At 41.1% G+C, this 15,040-nt stretch overlaps 1 protein-coding gene across 13 annotated transcripts in view; it reads left to right on the top strand.

The window, feature by feature from the left end:
• Positions 1-15,040, top strand: part of LOC111869779 (ELAV-like protein 1) — a 265,911-nt gene that overhangs the window by 166,436 nt on the left and 84,435 nt on the right. For all 13 annotated transcript variants that reach the window (XM_023861564.2, XM_023861571.2, XM_033753627.1 and 10 more), the window contains one exon: positions 14,611-14,714. In XM_023861564.2, the coding sequence (XP_023717332.1) occupies positions 14,611-14,714 (104 nt within the window). The remainder of the gene's footprint in view (positions 1-14,610; positions 14,715-15,040) is intronic.

Genomic DNA, 15,040 nt, shown 5'->3' with positions numbered 1-15,040 from the left:
ATGTGGGAGCCTCGACGTCTCAAAACCCTAGGGCCTTCACGGCATGATACAGGGATAAAGTAAATAAAGGTATCCCTGTAACAGGCCTTGGAGGCCCATAGGGTTGCGAAATGTTGAGGTTTCCACAGTTTTTAGACAATTGGCTCATAGATGGCGGTAAGGTTATCAGACCTACGCGCCGGCCGCCCTTTACCCCCAAGAATATTCCTTGTACTCAATTCTCTTAGAGGCCGAGTCGATCCCAGGACCATAGTGCGGCTGGAAGGATTAAGTAAATTGAAAAAAATCCACCTCATCGGGATTCGATCCGTGAACTTCCGGCTTGTAGCATAGGTTCGCCTTTTTAATTCATATTGTCAAGTAGTGCATTGTTGCCATACTTCGCGGTTCGTTGACTGTTTCGCTTCCATAATAAGATTTCAGTATTATGAGCTTAAGAATGTTTTACTGACTGTGGTTGTATCCTATAATCATCTGCGTCCAACACCATTTTCCTGTGACAGTAACTACAAATGAATTCTCAACTGGTAGTTATTAATATTTAATATTTAACTGACCTAATCCTTCCGGCCGCAGTATGGCCCTGGGGTTCACTCAGCCTCTAACAGAAATGAGTACCAGGAATTAAATAAATAATTTTCCTGGGGAGTAAAGCGCGGCAGGCGCGTAAGGCTGACAACCTTACCGCCATCTTTGAGCCGATTGTCTAGATAATGTGGAAGCCTCAACGTCTCACAACCCTATGGGCCTTCACGGCATGTCACAGAGATAGCTTTACTTTACTTTATAGTACATAGCTCAGTCGGTTAGCCGCCGGCTTCCACCGCGAAGGCCCGGTTCTAGCCCAGGTTCATGTGTAGGATTTGTGGTGGACAAAGTGACATTTATGCAGTTTTTCTCCGAGCACTTCTTTTTCCCATGCCAATTTTCATTCTAATGACTGCTCCACATTTCACCATCATCTGTCATCCGGGGCAGGTACAATAGACCAGTTAATGGCCGACGTACCGAGTGGACTTAGTCTCACCGCACCCAACAAGAAACTGAAGAACAGCAAACGGAAAACGATTTAAAACGTTAAGTTTGAGCGTTAAATTATTCCTCGGTTTTATTATATGCCATGAAATTATTTTTACATTATCCGAGTCGTCATTAATTTAATAATGGGAGCTCAAACAGAAGCAAATTTGGAATCATTTTAATGATTTACTTCACAACCTAAGATAGTTTAGCCGAAATATCAGACGACTGAATATAATTGTGTTTATCACTTACAACGTCAGTCGAAATAGTTACCAACATTTTATTCACGGATTTTAATGTTGCGTTCTTAAAATGTTACGGTCTAATACTTTTGAATTGTGTTGTTTCCTAGGTGTGGTTTTAATTTACTCGACTTCTAAAGGATTATCAACTAATAAACTGCGCACGCGCCTGCAGTGAGGAGCTACGTTTCCGAAAGTGAACGAAAATGGTGCTCGTATAATTATGTTAATTGATGCCGAGAAGAGGGTTTCGGATTTGTGACGCAGCGACGCAGCCACCTCAGTATTTCGTTTTAAACTTCATACTACTTTATTAAATTGCGAAATTGGAAGTGTTGTATTCCATAAAGTTGTACACGAAATTCCCAACTGCTTTCATTGCATTTTATTAAGCTTGCTTATGGCCGCAAACAGTATTATGAGTCCATACAGCGAAAACCGGAATGTCTCCACAATTCTGAGTGAAAGTTCTCCCGTATTGAATTAAAAATTAAACTGACGAGTGGTTTAGGGATCTCCTCTGTGGTCTAGATGTCAGAGTTCCTTCCTACAGATCCAGAAGTCCGGGTTCGATTCTCGGCGCTACCAGATTTCTTGAGAAGTAGTGGGTCAGGAACGGGGTACACTCAGCCTCCTGAGTATAATTGAGGAACTATTTAAAGGAAATAGCGGTTGATGTCTAGAAAACCGAACTTAACGGCCGTGGGGATCCGTTGCGCTGACCACGCGACACCCTCTTTCCACAATAGTTAGCACTAACTTCGCCGACAGGCGGCGGTCGCTCGGTCGGTATAGTTCGCTTGCGGACTACAGGCCACGGAGATTCGGAGTCGAATTGTTTAGGCGCTGATGCTAGGTCATAGAAACAAACAGAACCGGTATAACATCTACATAAAACGTTTTTGTTTGGCTTCACAAAAGAAGCTATTAAACAATACCTACATCATCATCATTGGCACGACAGGTCTGTGTGGGCTGTGGCCTTCCTCAGAGTTGCTCGCCGTTCTTCTGTCTTCGTTGCCACACTCCTCCAGTTTCTTATGCCCAAAATTTTGATGCCTGGCACCATCTCAATCTTGGTCTTCCCACTTTCCTAGTTCCTTCTGGTTTGGTACTAAGTACCATCTTGATCATTTCATTTTGACAAGAACATATTAAGTGTCCAGCCTGTTCAGCCCTTCACACTTTTATGAATCTAATAATATAAGAAGAATTCCGTCTAGCTCTTATGTCAACCTACGTTTCGGACTAACGTATCACCTCCATCTTCAGGGTAAAAATATTCGCGAGCTAGGAACAAGCTAGAACAGGCGGTTACAGACAGTCTGCAGCCATGTGTTCTATCTGGTTCCCCGCTCGTGATTTTTTACCCTGAAGATGGAGGTGATACGTTCAACCGAAAAATCGGTTCACACAAGATGTACACGGCCCTACATCCCGGAATACGGCATTCTTCATAGTCACCGCCGTGTAAACCTCAAATCTTACCTAATAATATACGGTTCATTAAATAGTTTGTATAGCTCTAGGTTATACGTCTTCGTCCATACCCCATTTTATTCAGTTACATTCATCCATCAGTTGCTCTACAGCCCTTTGTTGGGCCCTGGCCTCTTCTTCAGTTTCGTAATCTTTTTCCACAGACGGTAGGACTCCTTGGATGAGTGATCAGCCCGTTGCAACGTCGCTACCTAAACACAGGACAACACAAACACAGAATAAACGTATAGAGACATCCATACCTTCAGTGTGATTCGAACCCACGATCCCAACGTTTGAGCTTTAGACCGCGCGGCCACTGTAGTACGTCTTATTTTCGAAATACCATGTAGTTAGGAATGTAAGCAGGAGGAGCGATAACACGTACCCGGTGATAAGCCGCGTGTTTTGTCACTCGCTTATTATTGATCGGGTTTATATCTACAACAATGTTACAAGGGGGGGCTTTCGAACTCGAGTCGGTATCTAAGCAACGCAGCTCACCTGAGTCAACTGGGCTGTCAGTTTATTGACACTGAGGAGGGCTGAAGCCTTTAATAACGTAAGTTGCAACCATTTGCTTGTTAGCAAAACTATTGTAAGCTTGTTGCTGCGTCACTTTGTGTGTCAGAGTGCACGAGATAATATAAAGAGGCAAATTCGCTATTTCTTGCGTCGTGGTTTTCAGTTACTTGCCCGAAATATATTGCAAAATACACAACTGACCCAAATTGCCCAGTAGTATTATTACCGGTATCGCTGCCGGTCACAGTGGCCGCGCGGTCTAAGGCATGAACTGTCTTCGCTCGCTTGGAAGCCGGGATCGTGGGTTCGGATCTGTTTCCTGTGAGGTACGAACTGAATTCTTATATATTATTCTTATACACTGCCGGCCACAGTAGCCGAGCGGTCTAAGGCATGAACTGTCTTCGCTCGCTTGGAAGCCGGGATCGTGGGTTCGGATCTGTTTCCTGTGAGGTACGAACTGAATTCTTATATATTATTCTTATACACTGCCGGCCACAGTAGCCGAGCGGTCTAAGGCATGAACTGTCTTCGCTTGCTCGAACGCCGGAGTAATGGGTTCGAATCCCACTGAAACCATAGGTATCTGTCTGCTATTATTCTGTGTTTGTCCTGTATAGGTAGCAGCCTTGCGACAGGCTGATCCCCCGTCCAGGGAGTCCTACCGACTGTCTTAGGATTAAGAAACTGAAGTGAAACAAACCGTTTCACGGATGCCCTATGCTCCAAAAGGAGCAACATGAAAGAGAGAGAGGTTGCTAGTATACACTCCTACCGTAGTCAGTTTTGTTGAACCACTGTGGCAGAGTTGTGCCTACAGTTATGATTCTCAACTGCATGCATATACACGAATTTGATATATAAATTTGGCTCCTCCATTGAAGATTTACCTGCTTATATAATGTGATACTGACTACAAAAACAGTCACATGACGGACAAGCACGGTGTCCCTTATAGTCCCTTGCAGAAAATTTGTTGTGAATGAAATTAAAATATCACTACATTGTGATACTGACGACTATCTTGTGGTGGCAAAAGTTAGGGAAAGACTGGCAGCGAGTAAACAAACAAAGCACAGATTACATATGGAGAGGTTTAATCTCAAGAAATTAAATGAGGTAGAGGGTAAAGAGTAATATTGTGTGGATCAGCCCGTCGCAAGGGAAAAAATGATTTGAGCCCTAAATTCAAGCATGTATTGTGTTGCAAAATTGAAAATATATAAATCACCAGGTATTGATGATATTCCGGCAGAACTGGTTCAAGCAGGAGGCGAAATATTACGTTCTAAGATCCATAAGCTAATTACTTCTATTTGGTATAACGAAATATTGCCTGATCAGTGGTAGGATTCTATTATTGTACCAGTTCACAAGAAGGGTAATAAAACTGACTGTAGTAATTATCGGGGGATATCACTGCTATCAACTTAATACAAAATTTTATCCCACATTCCTCGCTCAAGGTTAAGTCAATACATGGATGAAATTATATGGGGATCATCAGTGTGTGTTTCGACGTAACAGATCAACTACAGATCAGATCTTTTGCTTTTGTCAGATGTTTGAGAAAAAATGGGAGTACGATGAGACAGTACATCAGCTATTTGTAGACGTCAAGAAAGCCTATGATTCAGTTAAGAGGGGAGCATTGTACAATATTCAGATAGAGTTTGGGATACCCATGAAACTACTTAGGTTGATTAAAATGTGTTTAAACGAAAGGTATAGTAAAGTCCGTGTAGGTAAACATTTGTCTGATAAATTTCCTGTCCAGAATGGTCTAAAACAAGGAGACGCTTTATCGCCACTCCTTTTCAACTTTGCCTTAGAACATGCCATTAGGAAGGTCCAGGGAAGCCAGGTGGGACTGAAATTAAACGGGACACATTAGCTGTTGGCCTATCCCGATGATGTGAATCTACTGGGTGATAATGTAGATACCATAAAGAAAAACACACAAACTTTAATTGACGCAAGCAAAGAGGTTGGTCTAGAAGTAAACACAGAGATAACTGAGTATATGTTGCTGTCTCGTCACCAAAAGGCAGGGCAAAATCATGACGTAAAGACAGGAAACAGATGTTTCGCAAACGTGGCACAGTTCAGATATTTGGGAACAACGATAACAGATCGAAACCTGATGTCAGGAGGAAATTAAGAGGAGATTGAACTCGGGTAATGCTTGCTACCATTCAGTCCAGAACCTTTTGTCTTCTCGTCTGTTGTCCAAAGACATAAAATTTAGAATATACAAAACTATAATTTTGCCTGTGGTGCTGTTTGGGTGTGAAACTTGGTCTCTAACAATAAGGGAGGAACATAGACTGAGGGTGTTTGAGAACAGGGTGTTGAGAATATTGAGACCGAAGTGGGGTGAAGTGACAGGAGGTTGGAGAATACTGCATAATGAGGAGCTTCATAACTTGTACACTTCTCCAAGAATAATTAGAATGATGAAGTTAATGAGGATGAGGTGAGCATGGCATGTAGCACGAATGGGGGAGACGAGGAATGCATATAGGATATTGGTGGGAAAGCTAGGAGGAAAGAGACCACTAGGAAGACCAAGGCGTAGGCGGGTGGACAATATTAAAATGAATTTTAGAGAGATAGGATGGGATGGTATGGATTGGATTGATCTGGCTAAGGATAAGGACCAGTGGAGGACTCTTGTCATCACGGTAATGAATCTTCGGGTTCCATAAAAGATGCTGGGAAATTCTTGAGTAGCTGCAGGTTTGGTTTCTCCTCAAGAAGGGCTCAATTCCATAAGTAAGTAAGTACCTCTAGAGGTACCAAGGTAGTTTGCGAGGGATTTCGTAAGTCCGCATTCATACTTACGTACTTCTCATCATTCCAAATGAACACTGTTTTCTGAGGACGGTAAGCGTGTACATATGCCAGATATCAAGTTGTTCTTCCTTAAGAATCCTATATTTTGGACATTATCCACCGCCTTGTCCCTATCTGAAAACCGCCCTGTTTAATTTTCAAAACACAACGTTTCGGAGACTGGATTCTGTCTCCGTCTTCGGGTAAAACAAAATCCAGTCTCCGAAAAGTTTTTTAAAAAATAAACAGGACGGTTTTCAGATAGGGACAAGGCGGTGGATAATGTCAAAAACATAATAAATTTACCGTTGTGCCATCGTCACAAACTTTTGGATCTTATGTAATCTTCCTTACTTTTTATTATAAAAGTTTCAGTGTTTTAAATTTTCCCTTTTTAAGTTTGTCTTCGTTGGCGGTCAACACATTTTCTGAACCGTGTCAGAGAATAGCGAATTCAATATTCTGAAATCTAATGTGCTTGGAATTTTCGACGTTAGCTTGAAGAAGATGGAAATCACGAATTTATACAGTGGCAAGTATTTTGCGCTGACTCGGCAGAAGCAATGTTTCATGTCCGTAGGAGTGCTCAACGAAAAAAGAACGCTTGGCTGCTGTTGTGAGCAAACTTCAGCTCAGTTGCAGTAAGGTAGAATTCATATTATTGTGACGCCAGAGTTTGCCTTAGTCTCCTTTGACGAGGCAACACAATCCCAGCATGTCTGATACGACCCTGTAAAACCGCAGAAAGTTACACGGCGTACTAGCACAACAGTCCCCTTGGAATTGTGAATTAGAGAGATCATGAAGCAACGTCCAACTTTGTTGTTAAATGTTGTTCATTAACCCACTGGCATACTGTTGTTGTTTTCACGTTTCTTCTTCGGAATTAATAGGCCTACTATAAGAGACATAATTTGAATTCTTTTTGTCTCGTTACAAGTTAAAAGAGTGACAGAACATGTGAAGTTTCTGTACTTCCAAAGTAAAGTACTTTCATTCTTATCGTCTTTACAGAACAATGGCCGTCCCACCTAGCGTTTTTCTATTTTTACGTAAAGTTCGAAGTCCGCACGGAACAGACTTTTCAACTTCCGAGAAAGTGTATGATTTAATTACATTAACATAATATTTGAATATTGCGGTAAGTTTTTATAATTATCCTATTGAAATATGGGTCTTTATTCTTAAAATAAGGACAAAGGCAACTTTTGAAGCCTTGCTTTGAAATTAATAACAGTATGATCAAATGGCCAGTAGGCCTCTGTGGTCTAGTGGTCAGAGTTCCTGGCTACAGATCCAGAAGTCCGGGTTCGATTCCCGGTGCTATCAGATTTTCTGAGAAATAGTGGGTCTCGAACGGGATCCACTCAGCCTCGTGAGGATAATTGAGGAGCTAATTGAATGGAAAAGTAGCGGCTCCCGTCTATAAGAACGAAGTTAACGGCGGTGGGGATTCGTTACGCTGACCACGCGACACTCTCTATCCGCTAAAGTTGACACTAACTTCGCCGACAAGCGGCGGTGGCTCGGTCGGTATAGTTCGCTTGCCGACTAAGACCACGGAGTTTTTTTGCGTGCAAATGGTTCTGTCTGGGCACTGGTATGAAGTGACATGCGGTTAGTTCCCGGATGCACAAATAAACTAATAGGAATAAAGAACGCATTTGACAAATATCATTATAAAGCATGTTCTATGAAGCAGTTTAGATTCGTTGCATATGCTTTACGTACATTCATTAAGGTATAAAGAAATGTTTAATTTAGAAACAAAAGTTTGTTGTTGTAAATATCCCGCCCAAAGGAAGACTTAAAAGAAAAATAGGTGAAACGAAAGATATGTGTAAGAGCTCAGGTCTTCACGGCGGTGACTATGAAGAATGTCGTCTTCTGGGATGTGGCGCCGTGTAGATATTGAGTAAACCGACGTTTCGGAGGAACGTATCGGCCCCATTTACAGGGTGTAACTAAAAAAGAAAGTAATTCGGGACGAAAAATATTATTAAAGTGGAATCAGGAAGGAAGTTATGACAGTAGGACTGTGTCGAAATGTGTGAGAAACTAAATTATTTGAACAAACGCCGCGCAGTGTTTCTGTAAGCTACAAGGTTGGAAGGGGGCCGAATGAACGGCTTTGAGTGAAGTGCGCGTGTGACGTCACGGAACTGAAGCGGTCATTACGTATACGGTAAGAACATATCAAAGAATGAAAGTAATATCTCTATAAAAATCACGGAACGTAGAGAATTTTATAACAATGACAGGAAAATGTTAAAATATGTCACTTGTATTATAAGTCCCTTTGCACTCTTTATTGTTGTGGGACAACATTAATCCATTAAGCTGTCCTACCTCTTGAAAGTATGTTTTCAGTAGACAATTAAATTGAACGTAAGTCAGATTTGAGTCAGGAAGGAAGGCTTCGCAAATGGTTGAGCTTGAATAGGAATACTAACTTCAGCAGGGGAGAGAACCCTATATTGAATTCGTTAAATCTCTATTCACATTTGGCACATCTGTAATTATATTCTTAAACACTGATATAAGGCAGACATTTTATTTGCTAAAACAAAAAATTGAAGAATGTTGTCTGGGAATCATAAAGACCGAAAAATCTCAGAACGCTAGACTTTTTGTTACTTCATGAAAGCGTCTATACAGTTTGGTGATTGCTTATAGGTACTACCCATCTTTCTGGAAGGCACAAGCACGCCTGTTGTGTGTTGAGTTAGGACTGTTAGAAATTGGATCACATTGACATTCGTACTCAACCGTTTCATATCCTTTCTTAATTTTGAAAAATGCACCACAACTTTGTTGCGACACTTGTAGTCTCATTTTGAGCTAACACACTTTTCTCGCGGATTTAATTTTCCACACTGGTCGTTCAGAATTGAGCAAAATGTAGATTGGTGGATAATATTAAAATGTATCTTAGAGAGATAAGATGGGGTGATATGTATTGGATTGATCTGGCTGAGGATAGGGACTAGTGGAGGGCTTTTGTGAACACGGTAATGAAATTTCGGGTACCATAAAATGCTGGGAAATTCTTTAGTAGCTGTAAAATTGGCAGCCTCTCGAGAATGGCTCAGCTCCATGAGTGAGTCTCGTTCAGAATATTCTCTGTAATAGTTAAATTTGATCATGATGGTTTTGATAAACCGAACAGCTTTCTCTGCTTGGAGAATTTGACGATCATAAATCGAATTGTTTATATTCAAGAAATTGCTTCCGCAGTTGAATTGGCCCGTATTTCACCTTTACAATGTTGAGCCGGGGATTTGTGTTTCCTGTCTTCATCAGAATTTTCGAATTGCTTACTTTCTTCCAACTGATTCATTGCGTGGGGAAGAAAACGTCTTTCTTAACGTCTCAGCGTCAAGAATGAGTAGTCGGTGTTTTCGTGTTCTCCGGATTCAGCAGCCGGGTTAGGCCCTACTTACTGCGTTTCATTCCTGAGTTTATTAATATTTACGAACCGTTTCCTTGTTAAATTTAGTAATAATTTCCTTGGTTCGATCGTCTATTTGACCACAATTTTTTTTCAAACTGCAAATAAGAATCAGCTTGTATCCTTGCCTATTCTGTACTAAATCGAAAGGTTCCGTGTATGCAATTCTGTTTTTTTTTTAAGAAGTTCCCACTTAGCTGTATCGAAGACCGCGCCATGGCTCAAGCGGTTAGTCGCTTCCCACCGCGGCGGCCTGGGTTCTTCGATCTCGGGTCTGGTTAAATGGGATTTGTGGTGGACAAAGTGGTGCCGGAGCGGGTTTTCTCCGAGTACTTCGGTTTCCCCTGCCAATCTTCATTCCACCAATTGCTCCATCATCATAATCACCAGGGGCAGGCTACAATAGGCCTAGCAGTGGCCGCCGTGCCGAGTGGGCCCAGTTGGACTTCACCCCCCACTAAGCGAAAAAAAAAGACCACGACACCTAGTGTAAAAATAGTTAACTTTAAACTTCTGAACAAGAGGAAGGAATTAATTAATATTATATTTCTGTCAGTGTACGTACATTAAACTGAGGTAAAATTGAACGTAAATAAGGTAACAATATGACGTTCCCTTTATAGACCATTTTTCATCAAGAAAACAGATTACGAGTAACTGTTATCACTATCTCTCACTCAGTTTTACTTGATGTGTATCAGATTCGATGTCTTCACGGCGTTAGGTATTTAGACTCCACTGTTGTGTGGTGGGTTGTGCCCTCACCTTAGCAGATGACACTGGCTTCTTTACTTAATGTTACAGATTATTTACTTAATTTACTTTATTTAATTACTACTTTCTTCAAAATGTAGTCGCCAATAATGATAAATGTCGGCACAAATGCTTTTTTAAATACTTTATTCACATAATTTTATTTGGAGTGTATTCGTCTTGCATGCTGTGAATGTTGCTCGAATTACTTAATATACAAAATTATTTTCTTTTTTCCTTGGCACTACAGCCCCAGTGGGCCTAGGCCTACCTCCATGAACTTCTCCGTTCACTTCGGTTTTCCTAGATCTTACACATTCGGTAGGACTCCTGTGGCGGGTGATCAGCTCGTCGCAAGGCCTCTACCTGTACACAAAAACAGAAAAACGCACACACACAAACTTAACATCCATGCCCTGAGTGGGATTCGAACCCACGATCCCGGTTTCCAAACGAGCGAAGACACAAAATTCTTTTAGTATGCAAAATAAGACGCGGCATGGATTAGGCTAAATTTTCCTCTTTTCAGTTTATTTTCCCTTCTTTTAGATGACTTATAATCGTCCCTTAAGACAATAGCCTTCCGTATGTCCTTAGCATTCGCATTGTCATACTGAGTGCATTCTTAGAAATAGCTTATCAGTAAATACTTCATTACTTATATTCTCATAATATTAATGGATCTCGGGAAATGTGATGGGGTGGTATAGATAGATTCATCTGGCTGAAGATAGAGACCAGTGGAGATCTCTTGTGAACACGTAGTGGACCTTCCGTTACCAAAAAATTATTGGGAAATTCTTGAGCAGCTGAGCGACTTGCGGCTTCTCAAAGATAACCACAGTCCGTGGAGTTATTTAGTTAATGAGGCAATGCTCCAGCGGCTGTCCAATGCATAGAGCATATCTTTATTAATATTCAGAATCGTGTAATAGGTCAGTGCATTTTCTTTTAAATACCAGTATTTTAACTCATTACTACATAATATATAATTTATAGGAAGTAATGGCCCTTGTCTAGAAAACCGAAATTAACGGCCGTGGGGTTTCGTTGCGCTGATCACGCGACACCCTCTATCCGCTAAATTTGGCACTAACTTCGCCGACAAGCGGCGGTCGCTCGGTCGGTATAGTTCGCTTGCGGGCTAAAACCACTGAGTTTGTTTTCTTTTGTAATGGTCCTTGTTATACAGTATTGTAAATGCTCAAAAAGCAAGAGTTTTAGCTATAGTAACGCATATATGCAACTGACTACGTATTGCTGGGATGCGTGGTAGATACTGATGTACAGTTTTTAAAGCTGCTTTCCAACTGACAGCTAGAAACTCCTTCAAATTGTGTGGCTGTCGCCCCCCTTTCTCAGCATTCTTTCCCCTTAGGCCTTGTCTGTGGTTCACGAAGGGGACGACTGTAAAATATGCCGTGCAACCCCTCTTTGTTTCAGAAGAGGGGAAAATGCTGTCCGAAGGGGATTTAGTGAATACATTAATTATTGAATTCAGCGGCTGTTAGATGATTCATATGGACTGGAAGTTACAGAGACACACGGCCTTACTCTTATTGAAGTCTGAGATTCAGAAGTGGTTCAGGTGGCGGTATAAATAAATCTCATTTATTTGAGAACCCGAAATAAAAAAATAAGAAATGAATACAAAATTTTTTCCGAAGATCTCAAGGAAGGAGATCTTTTAAGATACCTAGGAATAAATAGGAAAAATATATTAAAATTTGTCCTAAAACATTGTGTGAAAATGTAAATATGATTCAACTGGATTATTACAACGTCCGATTTTGAGCTTCTCTTAAAACAGTGATGAACCCTGGGGTTCTATAAGACAGTTTCTTTATTGACCAGCTGGTTCATCACCAAACAAAGGCCGTACATTAAGTTGCTTTGTGCATAACTCTAACTTATAGTAATACATATGTAATTTGATACAGACCTTCTGCAGTAGTTCATAAATAATGAATAAAACTTATTGTTACTACCAATTACTAAGAATTTTCGAAACACTGAGCAGTCAACGTGCAGCTTCGGAAGTTCAGCCCCACTACGCTTCTCTGTGTGTATAAAAGCCGTTTGTAACTTACGCTACTCAGAATGCTAACCACACCATTTTGTTTGAAATTTCTTACTGTATTCCTCAACTATTGTGACATGACGGATGAAAGCCGGGAAGAAAAGACTCAGAAGAAACGTCAATTGCTAGGAAACGACACGATAAACAAATTTCCGCCGTAACAACCACGCAATAACAGCGACTGACTGGCCCACTGCGCATCAGTCGTAATGTAAATTTGGCTTTGTCCCTTCAGCCAGTCGAGAATGTGAACTGAAGGAATGGGTTAGATACGAGACAGTCGTCAGCCAGCGAGGACAGGAGTTTAGGAATTTACATTCTTATGAGCCATAAACTAACAACGGCAAACTGAGAAGATTTAATGCTTATGATAGTGAATTGGAAAGTGCACGAATTAACGACTGGCAGTTGTGAATTTTAAGTCTTCGTTACTAATCAGAAACCCCGTGTATAATCATTAAATACATGACAGTATATATATATATATGTGCGTGCGTGCGCGCGCGCATATATGTATACGGCCATATTTAAATTTGCTTGGCCCCGAGACGTGTGTTTTAGTTTTAACAGATGCTGTGACCAACCCCCGCGGATCTTTTTCCCTACGCAGTACACCACATTCATAGAACACTGCTTTGTACTGATTGTCACGGTTTCTCTATACAGGTTTGCATTTGCCGAACATTTCACCACACGAATGACACCCACCAATTTGTACGTACCTTGATGGTCACGGTAACCGAGCGGACTATCTCCGCTTGCTCGAAAGCCGAGATGATGGGTTCGAATCCCACTCAAGTCATGGATGTTTAATGTATTCGTTTATTTAGCGCGTGTGTTGCCCTGTGTGTAGGTAGAGGCTTTGCGACGGGCTGATGCCCCGTCCAAGGAGTCCTACCGTCTGTAAAAATTATTACGGAACGGAATAAGAGGTCAGGGCTCTGAATGGACTGGAAGAGACACCAAAAATATTTGTAAATTATTCGAAATATTAAGCATGTCTCTATTAAATTAAGTTTATTAGTGCATTCGTAAAGTTCTATATATTACTTATGTATATTAGTTGAATTCTCCGATACATATTACTCCGTAGACTTTCAGAAGAATCTTTGGTGCAGTGATGATATTGGCAGTAGAGGTATTTCATTATTTACAACGAATCGATATGATATTAAGTAAGTTTTCAGAGATTAATTTGTTATTGAGTTGTGTAGTCGATTATGTGCTCCGGTTTTGTATTAACAAGCTACTCCTGCGGAATTCTTAATAGAAAATTTATCATTTTGTTCAGTTTTCTTTGGTGTTTTCTCGTTTCTCGTATAGATCCTGCCCAATTTTGTCACGCACTAAGTAATCTTTGGCAGCGAACGTAATTTAGTTGGTTGACAAAATGAGCATAACATTTTATCAACAAAGACTTTATTTTTACCGATAATTGACACTTGAGCACCGATTACTTTGTATTATTCGTTTTCTCGAATAGAACTATCTGACATTAAGGGAGGAACATAGACTGACGGTGAAGAGAGTCGTCTTCTGGGTTTAGGCACCGTGTATTCTTCCACCTTCCACATCCTATCACCACAGCTACTGCTCTCCGCATTCCAAGCCATTCAACTGCTCTGAAGATGGAGGCGCTACGTTCCTCCGAAACGTCGGCCAACACGAAGAATACACGGTGCCTAAACCCAGAAGACGACTCTCTTCATTGTCATCGCCGTGAAAACCTCAAAACTTACATAGACTGAGGGTGTTTGAGAACAGGGTGTTGAGAATATTTCGACCGAAGAGGGATGAAGTGACACGAGGTTTGAGAAAACTACATAATGATGAGCTTTATTGTACTCTTCTTCAAATGTAATTAGAATGATTAAGTCAAGGAGGATGAGGTGGGCAGGGCACGTAGCACGAATGGCGGAAAGAGGAATGCATATAATTGGTGGGAAAGCCAGAAGGAAAGAGACCACTGGGAAGACCAAGGCGTAGATGTGTGCACAATATGAAGATTGATCTTAGAGATATGGCATGGATTGGATTGGTCTGGCTCAGGGTAGGGACCAGTGGTGGGCTCTTGTGAACACGGTAATGAACCTGCAGGTCCCTTAAAATGCGGGGAAATTCTTGAGTAGCTGCAGAATTGGCGGCTTCTCAAGAAGGGCTCAGCTCCGTGAGTAAGTAAGTCGAATATAATACAAATACTGGAATTTGTTGCGTGCTTTCAGGTCAAAGCCTGGGGTACGGGTTCGTGAATTACCACCGACCAGAGGACGCAGAGAAAGCTATCAACACCCTGAACGGCCTCAGATTACAGAACAAGACGATAAAGGTAAGAAGAGATGCAAGTTTGGCCGCCCAATGCAGCGGGCCGCTTTATTAGTATATTGCAGATTTTATCTTTTTAGAGCACCTGAGAATTCTGCGCTTCATGCTCATCAGGAATCACGGCTAAAAGAGAAAATCTGTTTGATGTTTAAGTGGGCACTTCTTTCGCTTTGAGGGTATTTAAATGTAAGGCTTTCCATTTAAGGTTCAGAAGCATCACATTGACCTACATAGTAATGTTTCACATCTTAAGAGACGAGTAGGTTTGGTTTCATGTACACTGCGTTTCGTGAAATAAAAAGAAATTAATGTTTATATATTTATTTGTTA

Source organism: Cryptotermes secundus, unplaced genomic scaffold, assembly GCF_002891405.2.
Source record: "Cryptotermes secundus unplaced genomic scaffold, Csec_1.0 scaffold958, whole genome shotgun sequence".
Taxonomy (NCBI): domain Eukaryota; kingdom Metazoa; phylum Arthropoda; class Insecta; order Blattodea; family Kalotermitidae; genus Cryptotermes; species Cryptotermes secundus.
This window is presented reverse-complemented; position numbering and strand designations above follow the sequence as displayed.